The sequence below is a fragment of the Pimephales promelas genome, chromosome 7 (genome assembly GCF_988280905.1).
Source record: "Pimephales promelas chromosome 7, fPimPro1.hap1.1, whole genome shotgun sequence".
Taxonomy (NCBI): domain Eukaryota; kingdom Metazoa; phylum Chordata; class Actinopteri; order Cypriniformes; family Leuciscidae; genus Pimephales; species Pimephales promelas.
Window position 1 is genome coordinate 18,320,076 of NC_142775.1, and position 25,763 is coordinate 18,345,838.

General features: G+C 38.1%; 1 protein-coding gene across 19 annotated transcripts in view; it reads left to right on the forward strand.

Moving 5' to 3' along the window:
• Nucleotides 1-25,763, forward strand: part of caska (calcium/calmodulin dependent serine protein kinase a) — a 174,708-nt gene that overhangs the window by 77,169 nt on the left and 71,776 nt on the right. For all 19 annotated transcript variants that reach the window (XM_039678090.2, XM_039678093.2, XM_089133162.1 and 16 more), the window contains exon 2: nt 11,558-11,670. In XM_039678090.2, coding sequence (XP_039534024.1) covers nt 11,558-11,670 — 113 coding nt within the window. The remainder of the gene's footprint in view (nt 1-11,557; nt 11,671-25,763) is intronic.

The window sequence follows — 25,763 nt, forward strand, 5'->3', positions numbered from 1 at the left end:
AGTGACCTCAACTGTGGCGCTATTGTTGCATAGTCGTGTACAGAAGACCAATGGCCAAGGTGAGGATTTTCGTTAAATAATACATTTAACTTTGTTCTTTTTCTTCAATGAATCATAACATATTATACGACATGTGAAGCATCAGTCCATTCTGTGATACTTTTACGTCTTTTTTTAAAGCTTGATTCTAGTCTCCATTCACTGCCATTATGAACGAGCACGAGACTCGAGAGGGACACTCATTTGGTTTCATTTTGTTAATGAGACTGCCTGAGATGCTAGTGGCCTAAAGACACAGAGAGATAGTTAGCTAGTATTTGAAACAGCTGCTCAGTCTCTGACTCTTTGTACCAGCACCACAAATAGAGCAGTCAGTAAAAACTCCACAGCCGCTCCAGTTTTCAAACGTGTGTTTTTTGCAGGCAGGTGGTATGCGATTATTGAGTGTTGTGTGCTGTCAGAGATGCAGGGGGCAGAAATACTGCAGCATGTCCCCTCACACACCCCTTCTGTTTCTCCACTTCGCTGACGGCTAATATCGCTGGGCCATGGACGAGCATGCTGTAAAACACATGACATTTACAGTACTGACCTCTTTTTGTGATGAATTCCTTTTGTAAGGACACAGAGAGACTTTCTTTAAATCACGTTCCTGGGACAGATGGGGATTCTAGAACAAGGGTCTCTTCTTTCCTTTTTTTTGGAGCTAAACTGGCAGGGTATATGATTCACATATCTCACCTGCCCTGGCGGGCATGTCTCTAAAGTCCTTTCTAACGTGTGTGGGTGTTTGTATCTTGGCTGACATTGTGATTTTGATTTGTTAGAACTGAAAGGGAGAATATGTGTTCCTTTTCTTTTCGGTTGCCTCTAGGCCAGTCATGATTACATAATAGACTTTTTGTGATCGTCTGGTGCACTTTAAAAATCTAATCACATATTGCCATGAAATGATGGAATTTCGAATATAGCAGTGAGAAGAAATTTCATGAATCCAAAATAGGCTACACCATGCTTAAAGGTTTTTTTTTTGTTTTTTGTTTTTTGTTTTTTTAATATAGGTTATAAATTATGCATTAATTATGAATTCTTTATTAATTAATGTTTATATCAAATTAGAAATAAATAGTTTTGTCTTAGCAATGCTATTTTAAATGTATTTGTTTATTTTAGTTTTATTTATTTATGTTAATTATTTTTTTTAATATTTGTAATATTAGAAATGTTTTATTTATTTAAATAAAGACCATTTCTGCTTAAAGACGGTAAAAAAAAACAAAACCCTGGTTCAATGCAGTTGTTCATAGAGCAATCCACAGAGCACTGATCGCTCTTTCGCGCAGCTGCACTCCTCCAAGACTTCCTGAATTTCCCATGGAGAGCCGAAGCCGTACATCTCTCCAAAGACCTCCTTTTCACCCTCTGCATCCAGCGATTGCAGATCATCCGGTTTCTATTGTGGCTTCAGTGGCTCTAATCTTTATAAAATTAGCCACTGAGATGGTGATTTCCTTTCCTTTTTGTTTCATTTCCTTCTTGAATTATAGTCACTCGAGCGGGTTTTTATTTAAACCCCACTTTTTCCCTTTCTTCTGGTCTTCTAGCCTAGATTGCATGCGATTTTGGAGATGATTTGCACAGTCTACTGCAGTTCAAACTCATGTGTTGGAGCGATGGCAGTGTCTTAATCATTGAGATTTACATCTCACTCTAATGAAATATCTACTGCCCTGTCAGTGAACACAATCAGTCAACCCTTTTATCAGTTACGGTTAAATATCAGGCAGCTAATTCATAAAGAGCGGGAGTGAGTGCTTGTGTTAATTATGTGCAGTACAGCACAGTGCAGTTTATTAAACAAAGTGCAAGAAATTGGACACTGTTGAAAAAAGCCTTTTCATATCCACATCTAATGAATATGGCCTCAATTCCTTGAGGCTATGTGCGAGTGGTTTTGAAACTCTAAACCACATTTGGTTAAATTAAATGAGTTCTTGGTCTTGATTGTTGAATTCGGTATTTAATATGTTCAAATTATATTTAAGTTCCAAATGGCAAAAATAATGTAATGAAAACATTATGAATTAATTATGAATAGAATACTTAAAAATTAACTTGGAGTAATAAATGCTGTAAAAAAAATATAACAAAATTAAGCCTTATTGTAAAGCATTGCCCTTTTTTAAGTTCTGCAGCTGAATACCACAATTTTATCACGTTTAGCAGTTCAAATTAATTTATGCAAGATTCTCATGCTTGGACGAACATATTTTTCTTGAATAGTTCTTCTTGTCTCTCTTCCTTTGTTTTAATAACTCTAATGCCCATATTTACTAGGGCTGCACGATGTATCGAAAAATGATCGTCATTGTGATAATAGTATGTGCGATATCCGTATTGCAGAGAGGTGTGATAAATTACTTTATTTAATTTCAGACATCCCAAGTCTCCCGGAAGTTCTGGGAGTCTCCCGCATATTGATGCCTGCAAATTAGTTAAAATCTCCCGGAATCTAGAGCGAGCGAACAAGAGCAGGCTTACGAGACAGAACACATAACTGTGCTCCAACCGTGGCATGTATAGCGCACACACTGCACAGAGAGAGAGAGCGAGAGACCTTGCGTGTGTGTGCCTCATAAGACCGATAACATCCTGATTGGCCAGTACGTCTGAAATATGGCAATATTTTGGCTTTAATTGAGAAGTGTCACAGATGCAGGTACTGTGTAAGGGGCCGTTCACATATCGTGTCTAAAAACGTCTGTCGTTGCTATGCAACCATGAACTGCGCGCTGACGATTTTCCATGATGACGAATAAGTAGGCAAGCAAAGGATTCATTGATTTCTAGGCCTTGTATTAGCTTAACTTCTAGGGCCACGTTTACACAAAGTTTTCAAAAATAACATCGTTCACACACCCGCATAAATACGCCTTTGAGCGCCATCATATCTACGCCAAACCTATTGGCGGCAGTGTAGGGGTTAAGGATAAAGCCATGCAAGCCAATTTAGAATCCTCAGAATCGACAAGAGAGAACCTAAAACGCCGTTTCTCCCAGTTCACACGACAACACATAACCGGCGTTTTCAGAAATCTCTACTTTGGCCGGAGTTTTTAGAAATAATCGTTTTCTGTGATAAAAACGGGGTTTTCGTGTAAATGAGAGGCCAATCCGCAGGGAAATATCTGCGTTTTCCCTTCGTGTAAACGGGGCCTAGATGTATTTATGGAGATGAGAAACAAAAACCTGCCCTGTAGTAGCTATACGCTGATTTCACGTAGATGCCATTTTGAAATCGAAAGCGAGGATCCGGTGGGAAGAATCCCGGAAGTATAGATCGACAATAATGTCTTGGACTACAAACCTGATGCTGAAGCTGCTGCTGCGATTTAAACTATTGCATGTTAATATCCAATATAGGATATTTATGTATTGTTCGATCCTGCTTCTTTTTTATGTTCTGTATATATTTAAAAAAATGTATTTATAAAGTTATAAATTTCACTGTATATGGTCTAAGATATGAACGAAATGTATGTACATTTTCAGAATAACAAATTTCTACATTAAATACAATGTAGTTACAATACAATTTTGGACCGAGTTTTCGATGTTGTTACAGAAAGGCCGAAGCTGATTGTTGGTTTTTGTCCATTCTGTCCATTTTGGCATTCTGAAATTTTGAGATGTTCTCAACTCATCGTGGCATAGGCAGGCCTGGAAAAATGTGCTTCCATTTTTAGCGTGCTTGCCACGCGCCTAACAAATTTGCACACGCAAAAAACGTGATATTTGAACATAAGTGTCAACAAGTCGTGCAGAAAAATTGTGACCAAGTCGAGAGGAAACTAATCTTCACAGTCATCTCATCTGAAACGCAGCCTCAGGGCTATGAAGACTACAAAAAGTATAAGCCCACATCTACCAAAACTGCTAACGAAAGGCCACGTAACAATAGCAGAGTCTCAAAGACAACCATTAATCAAAGTTTTGCAAGTGTAACTCCTTCTGAAAAAAACTGAGATATTCTTCTGAAGATTAGAAGAATATATTTTATACCTGTTTATATATTGCCTACCTGTTTATTTTAGTCTGATCATTAAATATAAATGATAAAAAACTGAATATAAAAATATTCAAGAAAGAAATATGGTTATCGCGATACTCAACAACAATATCCCATATTGCATATTCCCAGTATCTTGCAGCCCTAATATTTACTTCTCTTAGAAACACAAGATGAGTTGATTTGTGGTTGCCTTAGTGGTTTACTGAACAAACTATGGCTCTGTCTTTCAATTAAACTTCTCAATTACACTCAATTCCTACTTCCTGGGGAGCTTTTAAGTATTTCCACTTTGTCTATTTTAGACAGAATTCTATAGCCTCTTTGACACGCTTGCGGCCATCTTCGTCTAGTCTAATGGAGACTTGCTTACTGTCAGGACAAGCCTTTATGTGAATTGAATTTCTAAAGATAAGGATACAACCATAAAGCTCAAGTTATGTATGGAGGAAAAGAAATGCATCAAATGCATTAAACAGCACATGCTACTGACAAAAGAACATACCACTTTTAACTGTGTGCTTATAAGTTTGAAGATCTCAATATTAATCAAGGCATGTTTTGGAAACTTCTCCTGCAGCAGCTCTCTCCATACTATAATATAAACTGTATCGTCCCATTCTAGGAGAAAAATTACATTTTCTGAGTGCAGTGTGGCCAAGTTTCACCAGCATCCAGCGAAGAGGTGTCAGGTGTCCTGCAGGTACCCACGCACACATGCCGTCTGAGAAGTTATCTTCCGCAGGAGAAACCCTACACCTACGCCATCATCTCTTGCTCACTGTAACAGATACCAGCTGTCACAAACACCAGCGTTCTTCCCCCGCCAGCCTCTCCGCTGTGTGTCTGACCGATTCTCTCATCTTCCTCTATATCTTTTTCTCTTCCCTCTTATCTTCCTGCGTCACCTCTCTTTGTTTTTTACTCTGCATTTCCTTCCTTCCTTATATTTCTGCCTGCTGACACATATCTCCCTGTCATGCGCTGCTGCAGAGGACATCTTCTCTGTCCATCATTATTTAAGATCACTGCGTTCAGCACTTTTGCACAGAAAGACACTTCAATAAAAATATTCACCTGCTCGACTTAGTGTAAAGTGGTTTACTCAGGCTTGTTTATCCATATGTGACCTGCAGCCGCTGTTCTCATGTCTGCACTGGCCTTATCTAATCTGCCTGGTTCTTTCTGGCACCAAACACGGCATCCCTGCTGTGTGCTACATCATGTCACTGCTTGTGCCTGTCATCTCTAGCAGCTGCTGGGGGGGAATGGCCGATGCACACTTACTGCACCGCTTCGGTTCGCAAAGGCTCTCATGATGCCATGATAAATCAGCACAGCAGTGCACCTCACATGTTCTTCTCTGTGCTGGTTAATGCTTTTTCTTTTTCCATGAAAAAGAGAAAGTTTAGTGTTTCTGGCTTTTCTAAGTAAAGCCATGTGCACACTGTACTATTTTGGCCACGATTTGGCCATTTGAGATAAATGTTGAGAATCATAAAAAGATTCCTTCAGTCAAGTCTTTGATCACTAGTTTGAAATTTTCACCAATGATGACCTTTGTGATCTAACTTTACCTCAGACGAAATTCTGGCAGTGTCAGAAGTTTTGACGCATAGTCCAGTTGAGTAACTTCTCCTACGACAACCATCAAATCAAAAACCAATTGGAGAGCTGAATATGATGATCCAAATAGTTTGAAATGAGACTACAACAAACCACCACTTGTTCCACACACATCGTCTTCACTTTGAATGTTTATTTTTATTTTTCGACAAAAAAACATCGTCTTCACAATCAAAATTAACACTGCTAGCCACCATTTCAATTGCACAAGTAATGCAACGCTCTGTCACCGAAAGTGTCAAGGATTGGTATAAAACTTATGAGTTTTCATGCGTGCGTCCGTTTTTAAGGCGTCTTGTCGTACAGTCTGTACATGCAGCCAATTTTCGGGTTATGGTCGGGTTGAGGTCACTATTCGGGTCACATTGGGAATAACCCATTTACATGCGTGCGCAGAGAGAGTTTCTCCTGTATACATGGAATTGCAATATCCCGATGTAAACGGCGAAACGCGGTTAGCGTCTAGACGTAGGCTATGGACAAACCTTAAAACGCAATATGCATAATTTCCGATTCTTCTTCCTGTATCCAAAGACAAGAACAACTGCAGCACGTGGATAATGGATAGTTCGGGGCAGATAGCGATCGCCTTTGTTTGCGCTTTGATGCTGGTAACGTTACTGACCTCGCTCCAAAAATATGGTGTGCTGTGTCTCGCCTGGTCTCGCCATGTTTACTTCCGGTATACTAAATGCGGATTTTTGTATGCGCCGAGAAGTTTCTCTACACGAAAGACCAAGATTCCTTGCGAATAGAACATACGCAAAACACAAATCACTATGGGGATATGCCGATACGCGTTTACAGGGTTAGAAAAGGGGTACCCCAGGTATAATATCCCGGTTTTTAAAATCTGGGATATGAGCATTCGGGTTTTTGCCGGTGTTTACATGGCCGTTCGCGACCGGGTTATTGCTAATATCCCGGTTTTGAAAGGGTTATTGGCAGCATGTAAACGTAGTCATTGACAACTGAGATCCTACAGTGGGACAAGTTCGTACAGTCTGACAAGCAACAATTTGTTTTGTTTTTGTTAGTTGCTAGTATAATGAAATGCTCTATATAAAATAAATATTTCATTTGAATTAATAAATAAAATAAATGACATTCTATTTAGGAAAAAAAAAGCGATTTTTAGAGAGACTATTGTGACTTTTCTTACTTTTGCAAGGTACTTTACAATGACTGTAGAGATGAAAAATCATACTGATTGTTCAAATCTTTTTTGAGAAGAAAATTGAGACTGAATCTTATATTACAGAATATTACCGATGTTCCACAATAAGTATGACTTTTTTCCACAAATGGAAGTGTCAGTCCATTTAGCCTGCTATCAAAGTCAATGAACTCCTTCATGACTCCAACAGTGCAGATAAATGCACATATTCCTTATACCTTAAAGAGACATCTTTGAGCAACTAAATGTTATTTGCATTTCTGGCTGGTGTTATATACAGTATGTAACGTCATTTACATAACGTCTAGGGAACATTTGCACTAAGAACAACATGAGGATCATGACAGATTGAGTAGATAAAGCTCATTCAGATGTTATGGTTCTTCTGAGTGTCATGCATCCACAGTTCTAGCAGTTTAGTCCAGCTCTGAGCTACGCATGACTGGTCCTCGGCTCTCTGCCAGTAAGCGGCTTTGTGCCTCACGCCATCTGCTCGTGCAGTTTGTGTTGGGGAAAACACAGCCCCTCTCGCACCCATATTAGCAAGATATATTGATAATATTAAGCACCCAACCACCTCTTCAATTTGCATTCTTCTCCAGTTTGCCAGCATTGCAATTTTATAGCTGAATCAGAATAGACTTCTGCTTGAAATGCAGATTGTATTATTTATTAAGAAGCATCTGCTTGTTTTTCAGAGTCTTGAAGGTCAGCAGACTGCTGTAAGGACATGAAATTAGATTTTCTTTACGTTAATCATCTTAAACCAATTCTTAGAATATTGTGACAATGTGTAAGGTCATGTTAACACATTAAAACCATGTTCTTTTATCATGTAACGGTCACACAGCAAGCTCTGATTTTTGCCCAGTTCCCTGATTTTCCTGGCTTATTGGCGGCCAAGTCATTGTGTCTATTTCAAAATCTCAGATGTAATGTGAGACTGATGGTTTTTCCGTTCATTGTGCTGTGCCAAACAAGACCTTTTAACCTTGTGGCTTATTGCTTTTAGTAAATCTCAGCAAATGCTCTGTTTAAAAACTAATTTACTCGAGTCATGACTCATAGGACAAAACGCTGCAACTCTTAAATATTTAATTGTGGAGATGTGAGTGAATGAAAGAATGTGGGAGCACTGCAGTCCTGATCTGAGTCCTGTATAAAGTTTAGCACAGCTTGGTCTCAAAAAATGCTGTGACTAGGGCTGTGAAACGATTAATCGCATCCAAAATAAAAGTTTGTGTTTACGTAATATATGTGTTTGTAGTGTGTATAATTATTTTGTATATATAAATATGTATATATTTATGAAAAATGTGTTATTAATATATTAAATATTTATATTTATGTATAATATTAATTTTGTATAAATATATATGAAGTATATATATATATATATATATATATATATATATGCAAATATTTCTTAAATATATACATGCATGTGTGTGTAATTATATATACAACATAATTATACACACTGCACACACATATACTATGTAAACACAAACCTTTATTTTGGATGCGATTAATTGCGATTAATCGTTTCACTGCCCTAATGCTGTCCTTTGCTTGCAACACACACACACACTTTTATAAGATATGAACAATCTCCTAGGTCTGTGCATCTCTTTGAGTTCTGTAGGTAGAATAATGGTCCAATCAAAGACATTTTTCTCTCAAATTTGGCACTTGAATGTTCACTTGCTTATGTCTAATGCAGATTTTTTTAATGTATGTTTGTTCATCGGTTATTGCTATAGTTATTTGGAAGGTGGTCTGAAATTATTACTTTTGATATTTTCTTTGTAAGTTCTTTGGTAAGTTCGGTTTAGTCAATGACTGACTGGGCAGCAAAGCAGCAGCTTTTAGTTTCAGACACAGGCTGCATCCTAAAACTTTGGCTGCTGACTTGTTGCCTTGCTGCCTAAAGCCTAGTTCACACTACATGATTTTAAGCCCGATTTGCAAATCGTTGAGCTCGCCGACAGGTCAGGGTGTTATCGCGTGCAAATCGCACCTCACAAAACAAAATTAGAGAGAGTTTTGAGGATAACTAAGCAAATGTGCCATGTTTATTTTTGTCATGGATCGAAATACACAGGATTGTAGGATATCAAAGGCAGGGAAGGAAACATCAATGCTTCTTTCAAAAACTGGTCAGATGAAGGTATCTCTGGAAATAGGAAGTTAAGCTAGCATTGTCTTCGGACAATCCTTGATACCTTCTGACCTTGTAATGCAGCATTTATCAGCTTTTGGACACAGTCACAGTCTAGCAGTGCTGAACTTGGTCCTCCACACGTTCAATGCACCTGCAGTTTGTTAACAGTTCAGCAAGATAACTCGGATGACAGGAAGACAGAAGTCAGCCAGAAAGTGTTCTCTCCGGAGCACTGACCTAGGAACTGTACAGAGAGGTTCTGACAACACATATCTCATAAATTCTGTCTATTTTTATGTCTGTCTGGATATCTATAGGGCATAGTGAACTGGGTCGTCTGTAATGAAATGTAACCTACGTACCTGAGGAGGAGGGTGAAATATTTCCTACTGACTCGCCGGCAATAATATAGATAATAAATGTCAAGTTTGAAAATGTGGCCATGCTGAGCTCAGTGTATTCAATGTAAATATCACACCAGCACATTTTCTTCACTGTAGAGGAACAGTTTATTAGTTTTTTTTACTATACACAATAAATGACAAACAAACTTGAAACTAAGTCCTATGAATAAAAGATTTACACTTGGATAAAGTGATTCATGTGTTGACCATTAATTTTCAGATTTTATTTTATTGTTTAATATTTTTAAAGGGACAATTTGTACTTTTTAAGTATTTTATCATCTCAAATTAATATTGTCATTCATAAATATCTCCTCAATGGTGTACAAATACTTCTGCCAATGATCTGACTTATCCTCGTAAACAAAGAATTTATTATCTTTATATACATGGGACGGGTAGGTCCACAGAGGCTTCCATGTAGTACCGCCATCTTGAAAAACTATAATAGCAGAGAGGGACAAAAAGTACTAGGCCAATGCGTTTCCACAGGGTGTTTTCGTTAGGAGCCTACGTCACGTAACTGAAAGCACCAGTTATTTTTAATGGCGGACCATACATATGCTGAGCCAAAGGAGAAGAAATCCTTGTCGCCAAAAAATTTAGAGATGATATCTAACAATGCACGTACTTCAGAAAATATAACGAATAAAGGCGACTAAACTACTAATTATAATACAGTAGTTCATGTTTTTCAGTCAGTAATTCATACTGTAACATTAGTTTGTTTGTTGCGTCAAGTTGCAGTTTGTTTGAAATTAAAAAAAAAAACTGTTCAACTGAAGGAATACTCGACAAACTGCTATTAGAAGACATCCTGTCATAGCTTTTTGGTACATGAAAACGGCCAACGTAGATGCAACGCGCACTTAAAAAAGCTACAGTAGGTGCTGGAGAGCACCATTCGTTTGAATGCAAAATACAATCTCACCGCTATATGGGAGAAATTCCAACACAAAGTTCCTTTAAAGCTTCATTATGAGAAATAAAACATTCCTCTGTTTTGAAATAAACGAGTTGTCATTTGCTCAAATAAGTTTTCCTTGTCAATACAATACAAGCTTATTCGTTAGGTAGGAATAAAAGTGGGATAATGTGTATTTAGAACATGGTCATCATAGACAATAGTCTACTTTAAGATGATAAAAGACCCCTTCACATTCCTTTCTGTCTGTATTTATTTTGAAGTATTGAACGACTGATTGTACATCTACCTGTAGCACAGATACAGAAAACAGGCCTATCGGCAATCAACCCACTGCACACAAACAGAAGCAAAACTTGCTTCAGTGATCTCTCTGCTGCCATCTCTCTTCAGGCCTGCAGAAACACTAAGCTCATGCTGAGGAGGGTTAAAGGCTTTGGGAAGTCAGATCACAGCTCCTCACGCAAAGCCAACCTCTCCCCAGCCCCCATACTCCCCGCTGTTCCTCAAACACTCAGCCCACACAGAGCAATCCCATCATTCTCATTGCTGCTGTGAGCATTTCTTCATTTCTAGAAAGAGGGCAGGCTTCTCATTTCAGCCACTCAACTTTTATGGATGAGATCAGAACATCAAGTCAGCAACAATAGCTCAATTATTTTGCGAGTAGAGGAAACAAAGATAATGCTGGCGCCAAGAACTAAGTGTAAATAAGCTGTTCGCACTGGAGGTTCAGGCTTGTGTATTAGTATCCATGTATGATTCTAGAAAATATCTAGATTTTTACTGGAAATCTTTGTTAGCTCACTCACAGAATGGGTAGTTTATTGCTGCTTGCATCTGTGTATAAATGATACAATCATTAGTCATAGACTGATAAATCAGACTTATTAATCAACCAAAATTGTAACTTTTTGGGATCATCATCATTGACAACAAGCTTGGCCGATTTCCGATTTCTACAGACAGCCTTGGCAATAGATAATGCACTCTATAATTTTATTTCATTTTTAATTTTGAGTATATGAATAAAATAATTGTTTATTTCAGCAATTCAAAAGATTTGTACAACCCATTTACCATCAGGATTAGTATTATTATTTTGACCATTGCTCATCCTGTCTTGATATTGATTTAATCAATAAGCCCAAAATTTGCAGGAGTCTTATTTACCTGTTTGTTTCCTTTCCAGGGGGCCGTTTAGCGTGGTAAGAAGATGCATCAACAGGGAGACGGGTCAACAGTTTGCAGTGAAGATTGTGGATGTGGCCAAATTCACCTCAAGCCCTGGCCTCAGCACAGAGGGTAAGACACGTCATATCTGTTATCTTCAACTGTTTTCATCTTTAGATGATGATTGTGTGGAGAATTTATCAGCTGTGATAGCCTGACTTCGTCATACTCATATTCGAGTTTGATACTGCTCCAAAGGGCTTTGATTATGAGGCGTGTCTTAACCGAACCAGGAAAAAAACAAACAAACTCTGCATTCAATTGGATAGACCTACAACCAATCAGAGCAATGCAATAAGTGACGTATGTTGATCTTAACTACGCGCACGCTGGAAGAAGTAGTAAAATATTGAGTGTTGCTTCTTTTACTTGGTCCTCCATGAGTGTGACCCATGGACTGTAAAAAAAGATGGACGACGCCCCTTCGCTCTTTTCCATCAGAGAGAACTGAAGCCGTCGGTGTCTTGATATGGCGCTGACATCTTGGTACTTGAGTTTGCACAATTGCGTTTTCGGGACCAGAGAAAATCGCGAAATCAAGGCCCCACCCTCATTCTCCCTGAATCAAATGCAAGCACATGCCCCGCACTTTTCTTAAAGTCCCCGTGAACCGGAAGTTGCAAACGATTTTTCTCCAGTGCTGTGACGTATTTCCAAGTGAAACGGAATATTGAACAGAGGGCAGGGTTTTACTCTAGCGCTCCTCCTCTCCATCTCTCGCTCATAGCAAACTAACGGTTTTAGGGGAGTGGTTAAGCGTTTCCCCACCCAAACTGTGAAACCTACGTCATCAGAAAAAGAAACCGTTCCAGACCGGAAGTAACTTTTCAGATTTTGATTAAAGATTACTAAGGTAAAACATTTTTTTAATATATATTCACTTGCATGGATTAATTGTTCACCACAAGACTAGTAATATGCGCTAACAAAGTAAATAGGTTCAATTTTGATTTCACGGGGATTTTAAGTGGCCTCTGTCTGCTTCGTTGCTCTCCAATGGTGTCTGCTGATTGCAGAACCTCGTTAAAATCAGGTAAATACAACTACTAACCACATAATCAACATTATGAAAAAACGTCTGTTGATGCTTCAGTGACTACCTCGCACAGAGAACCTGTCAATCAGAGCTGTCAATCATGATGTCACAGCACCATTTTTATAGCATCACATAACTAACTAAAAACAAACTTATTTTGAAAACAAACACTTGAAATTACATCAACGTGATAGAAAAGCAATAATGATAGTAAATGACAGAAACTATCGTTGGAAAAAGGATATGTGAAGTATAATTTAATTGTTTAGTTGGTCTCACGTCCCGTTGAATAACATGGGGAGGCGGGGTTTGTGACCTATACTAGGACCGGTCACTGGGGGGGCGATCGAGACGTTTTGGCTTCACTTTTGAGGGCTTGTGCGGCACGCTTGGTGTGTCCAAAGGAGAAATCACAACGACCACAGGGTTTTCATTGTGCCCCATCTTCTTAGCGACCATCAGAGCCAGCTGATAAATTAAACTTTTGCCGAATCCCGTAGGAAGGATGGCAAACACATCTTTCCGATCGACAAATGCCTTGATTGCATGCAGTTCTCTGTTCTTCTTTTAAAATTAACGGGCCGTCGATTTCTTTTTCAACAGACGCAATACCGAAATCTATACATCTCAATTCTCCAGCTGCTGTCATCCATGAGCAAAACCCATAGACTGTAGAAAAAAAAAAGTTTTTTGACCACCCAAGCACTCTTTGATAAAGTGATGATTACGTAACTGTAGATCATCTGTACATTATTGTAGAGAGCCCATGCTGGCAATTTGATTGGGCCGATGATTTGAATCCTAATTACTCCTCAATGGATCAACTCCAGACCGAACCTCCCAACCAAAAAATTTTGTGGGCGGGGTTCGGGCTGGCATCCAGGCTACAGCTGTGACCTTTCCAGAGCTCAAAATACATAATCAGTGTTTTCTCATGAATAATCTTTTTGCAAAATTGTCTAAAGCTTTATGGCTGAAAATGAACCAAACTGAACGTCTGTGTTGATTTGATCAGCCACTCTCTAATCAGAACCTTTGGATAGGAAATCCTGTTCTCGTGCAAAATAAAGTCTAGATCACCAGCTCAACTTCTTAACATCTGCGGTTACAGCAACTAATACAGAATTTACTGTGGAATTGTTGATGTGAAAACAGATGAAGTGCTGCTTGGCTGTAATGTATACCATGAGTGGGCAGCAGGTGTGTTTTGCTGAGATAATGGATGGACCTGCTAATCATACAGCACTTGACATTGGGATACAGTAACCTTGAAGACCTGAGTCTTTGTACTGTAGCATGGTCTATGTGTGATGATCCCATATTTCATTTTAAAGGAGCCGTATGTAAGATTGTGGCCAAATCTGGTACGGCAATCACTTTCAAATTACTGTAGAGCAGTGCATCCCCTCTCCCTCCCCCCTGACTCGAGGTTGCCAGGTAGGCTGGAGGATCCAACATTTTTTTTTTATCCCACACGGTTGTATCTGCAGCTGTGGTAACTAGAGAAGAGCTGGCACCCCGGATGCTGCAACACTACTGACTTCATGATTGGTAAATCGGTGGATGGTGGCACATCTGACCAAAACACAACATCATCAAAAAGCTGTAAACCAGAAGCACACTTTATATTTTTATATTTCATTTATTCATTTTTACAGAAGTTGTAGCATATTGCTTTTGTATAGCTACAGAACTTGTTTGACTCATCAATGTTTTGTAAGATTGATGTGTTTATTAAGGTCTTGTAACGCGTTGTGTGGGGAAGAAAAATAGGGATAAGGTTAGCTCACAGCTGAAGTTATTGCAGAGGCCAGACAGACTCACGGAGGCGATTGGCATCTCACAACTCGCACTATATTCCAAATCTAACTCATATTAGTGATGTGTCGTTCATGAACGATTCGTTCATTTTGAACGAATCTTTAATATGACTCGGGACTATCGAGTTGTCTCAGGGAGTGATTAGTTCATCTTGTGTTACCCGCGCATGCGCATTGCGCAACATATGGATTCTGAATCTGTACTGGAAACAGAAATTAGTTCATCTCTCGAGTCTCGAGTCCGAGTCTTTCGTTCTTCCTGTCAGTCCCATTGAGCCTATGCTGTCAGACCACCGGAAAGAGGAATGATTAGTTCATTTGAGTCTTCGGGTTTGAGTCCTTCGTTCTTTAGTCACGTGAATTGTCACCGTATTGAATACCCAAATTCACAAACTTTTTACAAACTAATTCACAAACCTTTTACAAACAAGCACGTAGATGATGTATAATATAATAGTAGTTAATTAATGTACAATATATAATAAAACACACCACAGATGCATAATATAGAAAAGAGACGGACAGGGACAATAATAAGGAATAAGGAATAATGGACGTTAATGTTTATTGAACATTTGTATTTTAATGCCTATATAACACAATATTCAGACGCAGTCAATAATACGAATCTAATGTTGTATTTGATGCGAGACCCGTGGCCACGTGAGAAAAGAACGACGGACTCAAACCCGAAGACTCAAATGAACTAATCATTCCCCTTTCCGGTACTGAAAGCATAGACTCTATGGGACTGACAGGAAGAACGAAAGACTCGGACCCGGCCGAACCCGAACTCGAGAGATGAACTAATCTTTAATCTTTCCGGTCCTGCTATATCGCATGGCACGGCCAGCAGACAGCACAGATCAGAGTCAGACACTGACGAGTCAACAGCTAACGTCTCGAGACATGAGAGGAGGAGAACAAACCTGATAAATATGAAGTTGCAAAGCAAAGAACGTCTCGGATCAGGAGGTGAGGTGAACTATAACAGGGTCAGACTGCATAGCCTGAACTTTAGACCCAGCAACTAATTAATAGCTAACGTTACAGTTATTTCAGTTGCTTTTGGCTTTGGCTGCATTACCCTATTATGTTATTTTTACAAATGTAATTAAGATTTTCGTAAGTACTAGATGTATGGGATATTTAACATGACATTTTAATTATATAATTATGAAATGAACGAAATGACTCGATAAAAGATTCGTTCATTTTACTGAACGAGACTCAAAGATCCGAATCAGTAAAATGATCCGAACTTCCCATCACTAACTCATATAACTGTCTGTCACACGTTCTACCGTCCACATCGTATCATGATTACTCTTGCAGTTTGTGGTCTTGCCCGCCAGAATTTTCCTCACAAATACTCTTCTAATTCAAATAAATAAGGCATTATTTATGTCTTTTGGTATGCAGTTGGCTTATTTATTAAAAATATGAAAATCGCTGAGAAGGCTGCTTTCTTTTTGTCAAAAATCGCATCTAAACTGAGAAGACACTCACAGCTCTTGAATGGAAAACGTTCAGACATACTACTTTAAAATACTGAAAGCACTCTTTGTTTATTGCTTGAAATATTTGCCTCTTTATTTACTAGCTTATGTATTTTGAAGCTATATTCTTAGGCTATTTAACATTCTTAACGTGTTCTTTTATTAATTATTTTTCAAAATATGTATAATTACACAAAGTTTTTTACTGTTATTAATATTAATTATGAAAAAAAAGTAGATCATGAGATGCCTAAAGATTCCCATCCCTACTATAAATTTACTTATTTCTCGTCTTTGTCGAATAATACAGAAGTTAAAGAACTGTAGTAATCACATATTAAATCGCAATCGCAATATTGGTTAAAAAAAATCTCAATTCGATTTTTTTCCTAAAATTGTTCCGCCCTAGATTTAATCAGCGCGATTTACTGCAGTGCTTCGTGCCGAGGAACAACTCGCGTAAAGTTGATAATCATGCGAATAACTGCAACTGCAGATTTTAAACAGAGATGGCGACAGAGGAAAAACTATGGACTGCAGCTTATATATATATATATATATATATATATATATATATATATATCAAAACAGGGGAAAAGGTCATTTTAAATTGTAATATCACAATATTACTGCTTTTACTCAATTTTTTTAATATAAAACAACTGCAGCCTTGGTTCTACTGTCTTTTTTTGTTTGTTGGTTTAGAAGAAATGAAGTGGCACACCTTTTTTTCATCTTCTTCAGTTTAGATCACACTCACTTACTGTATTTAGAGTGGACTAAAAGACTGCCTCTCACTGTTCTCTGTTTCCCTGCCACTTTGCAATGTTCCATTTTGGCAGTGGATCAATGTGAAGCTTGTCTAATTAAGGACAGGAGTGCCACACAAACATAAATGGACTTAATTCGGATGTTAATGAAGAATGAAGTTAATGAAGAAACTTAGCTCTTTTTTGAGTGGCATTTCTTTATGTAAGAGACAGAATGATCCCAGATTGACATGTAAATGAAGCTTGATTACCAAAATGTTGAAAAATAGCTAGTAGACCATCCAAACTTAGTCAGCTAACAGAACTGACCGGTAGATTCCATCTGTACAGTCCTGAGATTATAGTCTGCGAGTCTCCCTTAAAGGGTTAGTTCACTTAAAAATTATGTCATTAATTACTGTCATTTAATCACCCTCGTGTCATTCCAAACACGTAAGACCTTCGTTCATCTTCGGAACACAAATTAAGATATTTTTAATGACTTTCTGACTACCGATAGACTGACGTGAACAGCGTAGGAGACTGACGTGGAAGAGAATAAATTGTTGAATAAAGATATTTTATTTAATTTTTTTGCACAAAAATGTATTTTCGTTGCTTCATAACATTAAGGTTGAACCATGGTAGTCACATGAACTATTTCAACGATGTCTTTTCTACCTTTCTGAGGCTTGAAAGTGGTTATAAAGTTGCGGTCTATCGGTGGTCAGAAAGCTCTCGTAATTCATCAATAATATCTTCATTTGTGTTGCGAAGATGAACGAAGGTCTTACGGGATTGGAACAGAGGATTTCACTGTACTGCACTTCCTCTATCACAGTGCGGGTATGTGTAAGAATGGAAACATAGCTGTACAGTTTCAGTGTGAATTCTCTGAAGAGGAAGAATATCTTTGGGTAGGATGTTAAATATGTGAGAAAGAACTCTTTGCTCAGGGCTTTGTGTTCAGTTCAGTTTAGTTTATTTATCCCTTAGGAAATTGGTTTTGCACAGGTGCTACACATCACAAAACGCACATGGACTTACATGAAACAAAAAGAAACACACATGGTTACAAACTATTCAGCATTAAAATGGCAGTTGGTATGAATGAGTTCTTAAACCTCCTCGTTCTCCCCCCCATTACTCTATATCTGCGGCCAGATGGAAGGATAACAAACTCTTTATGCAATGGATGTGATGGGCAATTGATTATTGAAAAAGCTTTTTTGGCAACTCGTTTTTTAAAAATGTCTTGAGGCAATATCTGTTGAACTCCAATCACTTTAGAAGCAGTCATAATCAGCTTAGTCATTCTATTCCTATTTGACAGGTTGATACATTCAAACCATACAATGTCACAGTAAGAAATTACAGATTCGATAAAACTCCTATAAAACAGTGTCATTAACACAGAACACACTTTAAACGAGTTCATTTTTCTCAGAAAAAACATACGCTGCTGGACCTTTTTACAAATGGCATCCGTATTGGCATTAAAATTTAGTTTATTATCGATAATTGTACCCAGGTATCGATATTCGTCCACAAACTCAATATCCTTTCCGTTTATAACAGTAGGAGAGACAGGGATGATCGATTTTCCAAAGTCTATAATCATGTCTTTGGTCTTCGTTATATTTAAATTTAGGTTACACTCTGCACACCAGGAGACAAAATCCTCCACCACTGGACCATGAGATGTCTCCTCATCTGCAAGGAGACTCACAATCACCGTATCATCTGCAAACTTTAACATATACCTATTGTCAAATGTGCTCCTGCAATCATTAGTATATAAAATAAAAAGCAAAGGGGAAAGAACGCACCCCTGAGGTGAACCAATAGAAGAACTTAACTTGGAAGAGAGCAAACCATTGACTCTCACACACTGGGTTCTGTTAGATAAAAAATGTACGATCCATCCTACCAGGTTAAGATCAAGGTTAAAAAATCTGACTAGTTTATCGGCTAACAAATGTGGCTTAATTGTGTTAAATGCGGATGAGAAGTCGATAAAAGCTAGCCGTGCCCTTGTTTTTGGGGTCTCCAGATGTTGAGCTACCAAATGTACAAGAGTAATTATGGCATCCTCAACACCCCTCCCCGCTCTGTACGCAAACTGAAGTGGATCCAAGTTGTCTTCAACATTTTTCAGTATCTCTATTCTCATAATTTTTTCAAATGTTTTCATCACAAGGGAGGTAAGGGCTACCGGTCTAAAATCATTTAAAACCTTCGGACTCCTACACTTCGTTATCCCAGTCCACTGCTAAACCTCTGTCTCATGTCTCCTGAGTTTCACAGTCTCGGCAAACACTCTGCCCACCTCCCATCTGTCTTTCCTCCTATGTGGGAGAGAACACACTCATGATGGTATTTCAGAATCTACTGTAAAACCCATGAAACTCAGTGACTAAAATGACCTTTTTCACTGTGTTACCTTTCAAATGTGTATTCCTCTCTGAGTGCAGAAAAGAAGAAACTCAATGAACTTTGCCTCCCTGTGGTTTTTGTCACACACAACCTCGCTAGTGAAACAGGGGTTGGACAATGAAACTGAAACACTGGCCAATGTTGGAGGTTTCACATCTATATGCATGGCGGCCAATCTTCAGAGTGAAGCACGGGTGGATCAGTGATGGTTTGAGCTCCAATATCATGACAATCCTGATTGTATTTGATGGACACGACACTGCCGAGGACTACCAAACCCTTCTGGAGGATCATGAGCACCTGATGCTCAAACCGTGTATCAGCATGATCATGCACCAACACACACAGCAAGACTTGTGACAGAAGAGTTTGATGAAGATGAAAGTGACGTTGAACATCTCCCATGGTCTGCACAGTCACCAGATCTGAATATTATTGAGGTGTTTTGGAGGAGCGAGTCCACCAGCATCATATAGTGACCTGGACACTGTTCTGGAAGAGGAACGGCTCATAATCCCTCTGGTCACTGTGAAGGACTTCTATCTGTCAATTGGTGCTGTATTTGGATGTTTCAGTTTCATTGTCCAACCCCTGTAGGACTCAAGCTTCTCTTGAAATAACTGAAGCAATGACAAGGACACAGATTTTAAACTGAGTGAAACTTAAGCTACTCTCAAATTACATCATTTTGCAATACATGGGTCATGGGATACACAATACAAAATTATTTGACAGTTAAGATTAATTAAATGTGATTTATTGTCAGCCAACCGTAAATGTCAATTCATAAATAAAATAACCATTGCACAGAATAAGAACAATAAACAAAGGTAAACAGTCGTAGACAGAGCGTGTGAAAGGCTGGGCAAGGCTTACACCTTTCCACCGTTAATTTGACTATAAATTAGAGATGAATCCTTATTAAAGTTACAAAAGCTATTCAATTGAAATGTTCCTATTTTTGTTTTAGGAGTTTCCAACAACAGTTTAACGTGCATGCAAGGATAAAAAAAACAACACTTTATTTGTCTTTTGCATTTAAATATGCATTTATTTTTAACTGATTTGCTCAACGACTCCCAAATGATTCGTTCGACGATTCATTTTCCCAAACACTTCATTTGAGTGACGCGAATCTGCGGCGATTGGTCAAATGACCCAGTCAGTTGTTATTGGTAAACCGTAGGCAGAGACTGTCGGCAAAGGAACGCCCATAACCAGGATTATAGCTTGTCAAGTGTTGAAAAATGTATATAGTGTTTGAACAAACGTGTCAGAAAAAGTGCACTTTCCACACGGTCCCTTACTCGCGTCTCCGTCAAGAGCTTTCCTGGCGAAACTCACATTGTGGCGGCTTTTGAGGGGCAGTGCTTATTATATAGAGTGAAGTCATATTTGGCTAAGTCATTTAGGAGGTAATTGCCATTTTTCAATGAATGTCTGGTGAATATCAAAAACAAAACTAACTTTACCCCGCTTAGAAGCTGTGCGGAGTGTACACAACACACACAACACAATATAACTATATTGTGCATGCTACAGAAAACATAACAGCAAACATTATTAATAATACTTACAGATTGTGATTCGGAGGAGGACGAACCTGATCCATATACACTGGATACTGAGCCCTCCTTCAGGAACAACCGGCTTGCGAATCCACATTTGAATTCATTTAGGTTTTTGAATTTTGAATGATTCGTCATTAAAATGATGAGAACACAAGGTTCGGGCTATACTGTTGTGGTATCATTGCAAATATGAACTCTGACCACTGATTCTTCACATGCTTGTCCCTGGGCAATGAAAACAAGTGGCTGAACTGTCTTTGCAATGTAGAACACAGCGTCTTCTCGACATGATGCGATTCAGCTGAAGTATTTGAATGTGTTCTAGACGTCGCTTCAAGTCTGCGCGCGCAGTTGTTGGGAGCGGCCAATGACCTCTCTACGTCACGATGTAACAGCTAATGACTCGTTTCAAAAACAATTCATTTCATACTCAAGAGTCGACACTCACTTTTGAAAGACAATAACTTTATAAGCGGTGCACTTTCAGATATAAATCTTTGCAGGATGTTTTCATTCCCTTAGAGCTATATTCCACACTACATGAACAGTCATTTTTTTTTTTTAAATCCATGATAGGTGCTCTTTAAGAGCCGTGAGTGGTTTCCTTGAAATTTTGTTTGATTACCATTAAAAACATAGACAGCAGGTTGCTGTCCCTTTAAGACATAATGTACAGAACCAAAATTCTGATACTGTTACATATGCGTTGTCTTTCTCGACTATTACAGACCCTGTCTGCTTGAATACTCATCAAGTTGTGTTTGCAGTTTTTTCCCCCATCCTCTGTATTATGATTGACAGGTGGTAAAAAAAAAAACGCCACTAGCATTTTTAGTATCTGTGTGCCTGTATACATAAATCTGTATAAAACACTATACTGCTGTTGGCACACCCCATCGTTTTGTTTCGTCTAGACCTAGGGTAAACTAAACTGTCATCTGTGCCATATTTTGTGTTTGTAGCACCTTAAAGTCACGTGCCAGCTGCCAGCCATCTGTGACAAATCCTCTCCAAACTCTTTAAAACTCATTCTGTGTTTAGGGTCTATAAATGCACACTCTTATTTATTTGCTTGAATCCAGTGTTTTGTTATAGCTGCACTTAGGACATCAATACTCTGAAGTACGGATGCTTTCACGTACCATTGTAGCACTTACCGTAAAGCTAAAGAAAGCCCATGAGGGCCACTTAGCTCAGATTCTCTGTTACTGATGGACATAAACGACCATAAAGGTTGTATTCGGTGTGGTTTAAGTTTCCTAATGACAGATTAAGGTTTATTTTAAATGAAGCCAGTGCTCAAGTGTGTGAGTGACTATATTGAAAATTATTTGCATACACAGTGGATTTTTATGCTGATGTGAGTTCTTTCTTTCTTTCTTTCTTTCTTTCTTTCTTTCTTTCTTTCTTTCTTTCTTTCTTTCTTTCTTTCTTTCTTTCTTTCTTTCGTTCTTTCTTTCTTTCTTTCTTTCTTTATTTCTTTCTTTCTTTCTTTCTTTCTTTCTTTCTTTCTTTCTTTCTTTCTTTCTTTCTTTCTTTCTTTCTTTTTTTCTTTCTTTCTTTCTTTCTTTCTTTCTTTCTTTCTTTCTTTCTTTCTTTCTTTCTTTCTTTCTTTCTTTCTTTCCTCGTCTCTGTCTCTCTCTACCAAAGAGACTGTTTGCAGCGTTGAGCAATGTAGCCAATCACAGACATTATGTGTTGATTTCTTGAACGCAATGGCCAATCAGAAGCATTTAAGATAGACTCCCCTCACCGCTCAAAACTGACTTTTTGTTCAGTGCTGTATTCTGTATGCTGGTGAATCCTCTAATTATAACAATCAAAGTGTAGATATTATGAAAGATTCCTTATGCAGTCAGCTTCATTGATAATAACAGAGATGTGAGAGATCACGATGAACTGTCAGCTTTTTGGGAATTATTAAGGTAACACACTTTGCGCACATTCAGTCATGCCAGACCATGGACGCAGTAGCTGCTTTCTTTTATGTTAAATTAACAATGGTTTGTGTGTCAATGCTTTAATATCAAATAATTTAGGGTAGGGTCGGGTTTTGTTTACATCCATTTTATTTACTGTTTTTGGTATTTATTCAAGTGCATTTTGTTTTAACAGAGACATTGATTTTATTGTTTTTGGATGTTTTATTCATTTATTGTGGATATTTAAAATGTTTTCCATTTTTAGTGTTTAAAAGTCTTTAGAAATAAAAGTTTATCGATCTTTGTACCTGTGTGATTATGTCATTATCATTATTTTAGATGTAAATGGTCTCGGAAAGACAATATTATCGTGTATCACTATAATTTCTTGGACAATTTATCATCCAGCTAAATTTGTTATCGTGACTATGTCTCCCTATTTTCCTCTTGCCTTGGGGATTGTAGTCCAGAGCTTGTCTTGCTATGTTCCTCGGATCCTTCTTAAGTGTGTGACCGATCCATCCCCACTTTATGGATTTGATTTCAATTTGGTTATGGTCCTGGTCCATGCTTCTCCACAGGTCTACATTTGATATCTTGTTAGGCCACCAAATCCTCAGTATGTATCTGAGACAATTGTTAAAGAACACTTTTAATTTATCAATTGATTTCGTGGTTTTCCAGGTTTCACAGCCATATAATTGAAGCTTTGCTGATGCACAGCTCGACATCTTTATCAGCTCCTCCATCTGTGCTGATGTTGCTTCCCAGGTATACAAACTCGACCACATCTTCCAGGGATTGCTTCTTGACTGTGATAGGTTGGTGGGTTTTGGTGTTAAGTCTCATGAGCTTGGTCTTCCCAACATTTATCCTGTGGCCTATGTGTTCATGCAATCTGGTGGTCTTGCGTTGAATGTGTGTATGTGTTTCTGAAATCATAGCCTGGTCATCAGCAAAATCAAGATCTTCCAGTTGCTCAAAAGGGTTCCACTGTAGTCCTGTCCTTTGACCATCCACTGACATTTTCATTGTGCAGTCGATGGCAGTGAGGAAGAGGAGGGAAGGTTCCATCCGGTTCTCCGGTTCCATCGTCTCTCTGATACACCAACAATGGTTAGGTTATGTATTTCTATGGTCATTTGTGCCAATTTTCCAGTTTGGTATAGTGTTCTGACATTCCAACACACAATATTCGTTCTTGACTTCCGCTTCAGCAGACATTTCTGTAGATATTAAAAAATATAATATATGATTGAAAAATATTTTTGTTCTTCATTCCTTAAAAAAGACAATCCATCCCTCAATGCTCACCACGTTTGCTTTGTTACATCTTTGCCAAGTGCTCCGGACTGTTGGACTCACTCATTCTTATTCCATCTACTTATTCATTCCTCCAGTTTTCAGAGTCCTAGATAAGCCATCACGTGTGAGAGAGACTGCTGAACAACACAGCCCCTCTCTATATAAATTCTGGTTCTTCTGTAGCCCCCTGTCATTCACCTTGTGCTTTTTTCCCCCTAGCAAATTCTTTAAAAATGTGTGCGGTCATCCAGAGGACTGCAATCGAACATTAGTGGTTCTATTGATCTTGGGGGGGGGATTTGTCCAGAATCAACGGGAATATCGCTTCCAGGAGGCAGAGAGATGGACTCCTTTATTGAGACTCTCTTCCTCTCTACGGGAAGTCCAAAAGTCTTCACCATTGCACACGCAAACAGCCGAATGGTAAATATTGTAACCATTATCATCATCACCAATGCAGAGCTCCAGCATTGTGTTCTGCAACAAGAGGTTGTTTTGAGGTTACTGCTACCTTTTTGTTTAGCTACCCAATTTATTTAGTGCTATTTTTGGAAAAGAGAGTGTTTTGTGTATGTTTTTCAAAGTGGTATATTCAGGAAATATACAAAGAGGAAAACCTCCGAACAGCCTCTGGGAAATCCACAATTATAATTTAAAAGACCCTCCATTGCTTTTCATGTTTGCTCCTTCGCAACATTTGTATAAAGTCACTGAATCATGAAATGATTTGCTCAGAAAGCTGTAGACGCAGAGGTTGTTAGCCTGGGTGAACTGTTTTTCCCTATGGATCAGATCAGTGTGCTTTGTTTCAACCTCTTCTCCCTGAGATATCAAAAAGTCTTGCTTATTCTTTCTCTCCGGAAGCATTTAGCAACCTTCCAAAGGTTGTTTCCTTTTGCTAGAGCACTGATGAGCCAGCCTTAGATTACTTTTTTACTATACAGAGACAAGCAAATAAAAAAAATCCTCAAGGTACTTTCTCATTCAAGTTAAAATATTTATGATTTACTTTTGGTTAATGTCACATCAGTTTCTAGGTCAGAGTGTTTACTGTTTACTGTTGTAGTTACGATTAATCACATAGTTCATACCACATTTATCTTGTTTAACACATTCATTGTGTCGTCATTTGCTGTATCCAGAAAGGTAAACCATCTGATTGAAGGGTGATTCTCACAAAACTGCATTTTCTTCAAGCTTATTTCAGTTAAATGTAGGTGTCTTTTCAAATAAGGACACTCCAAGAGGACACCAAATAACCAAATGATATAAGGAGTCCATATAATTCATAAATGTGTGCACACCTAAGGACCAAGTATATATATATATATATATATATATATATATATATATATATATATATATATATATATATATATATATATATATATACAGTATATACATGTTTGTTATTAAATTATTTTAAGATGATAAGCTATATATGGTATAGATTTACTACAGTGTATATATGTATATATATATATATATATATATATATATATATATATATATATATACAGTATATCGTACATGGTGCTAAAGCCATGCATCTGTAACCCATGCCAGCGGTGGGGTGGACACCACCACACTTTCCCTCTGATTATTACAACACTTGGAAGACAATTAGGGAGACAATTTTTAATTAATCAGCCAACCTGCCTCTAAAGATTGAGAGATGGAGCCAGAGGATACAACAAAGAGAGAAGGACCACTTTCTAGGCCTTTGCTGACGATCATTATTAGGCCAATGCCTTAAAGATTAGGTCAGATGTACCCATGTCCATGCTGACTTTTAATTGTTCTCATCTTAACCTCTGTCTCATTGAT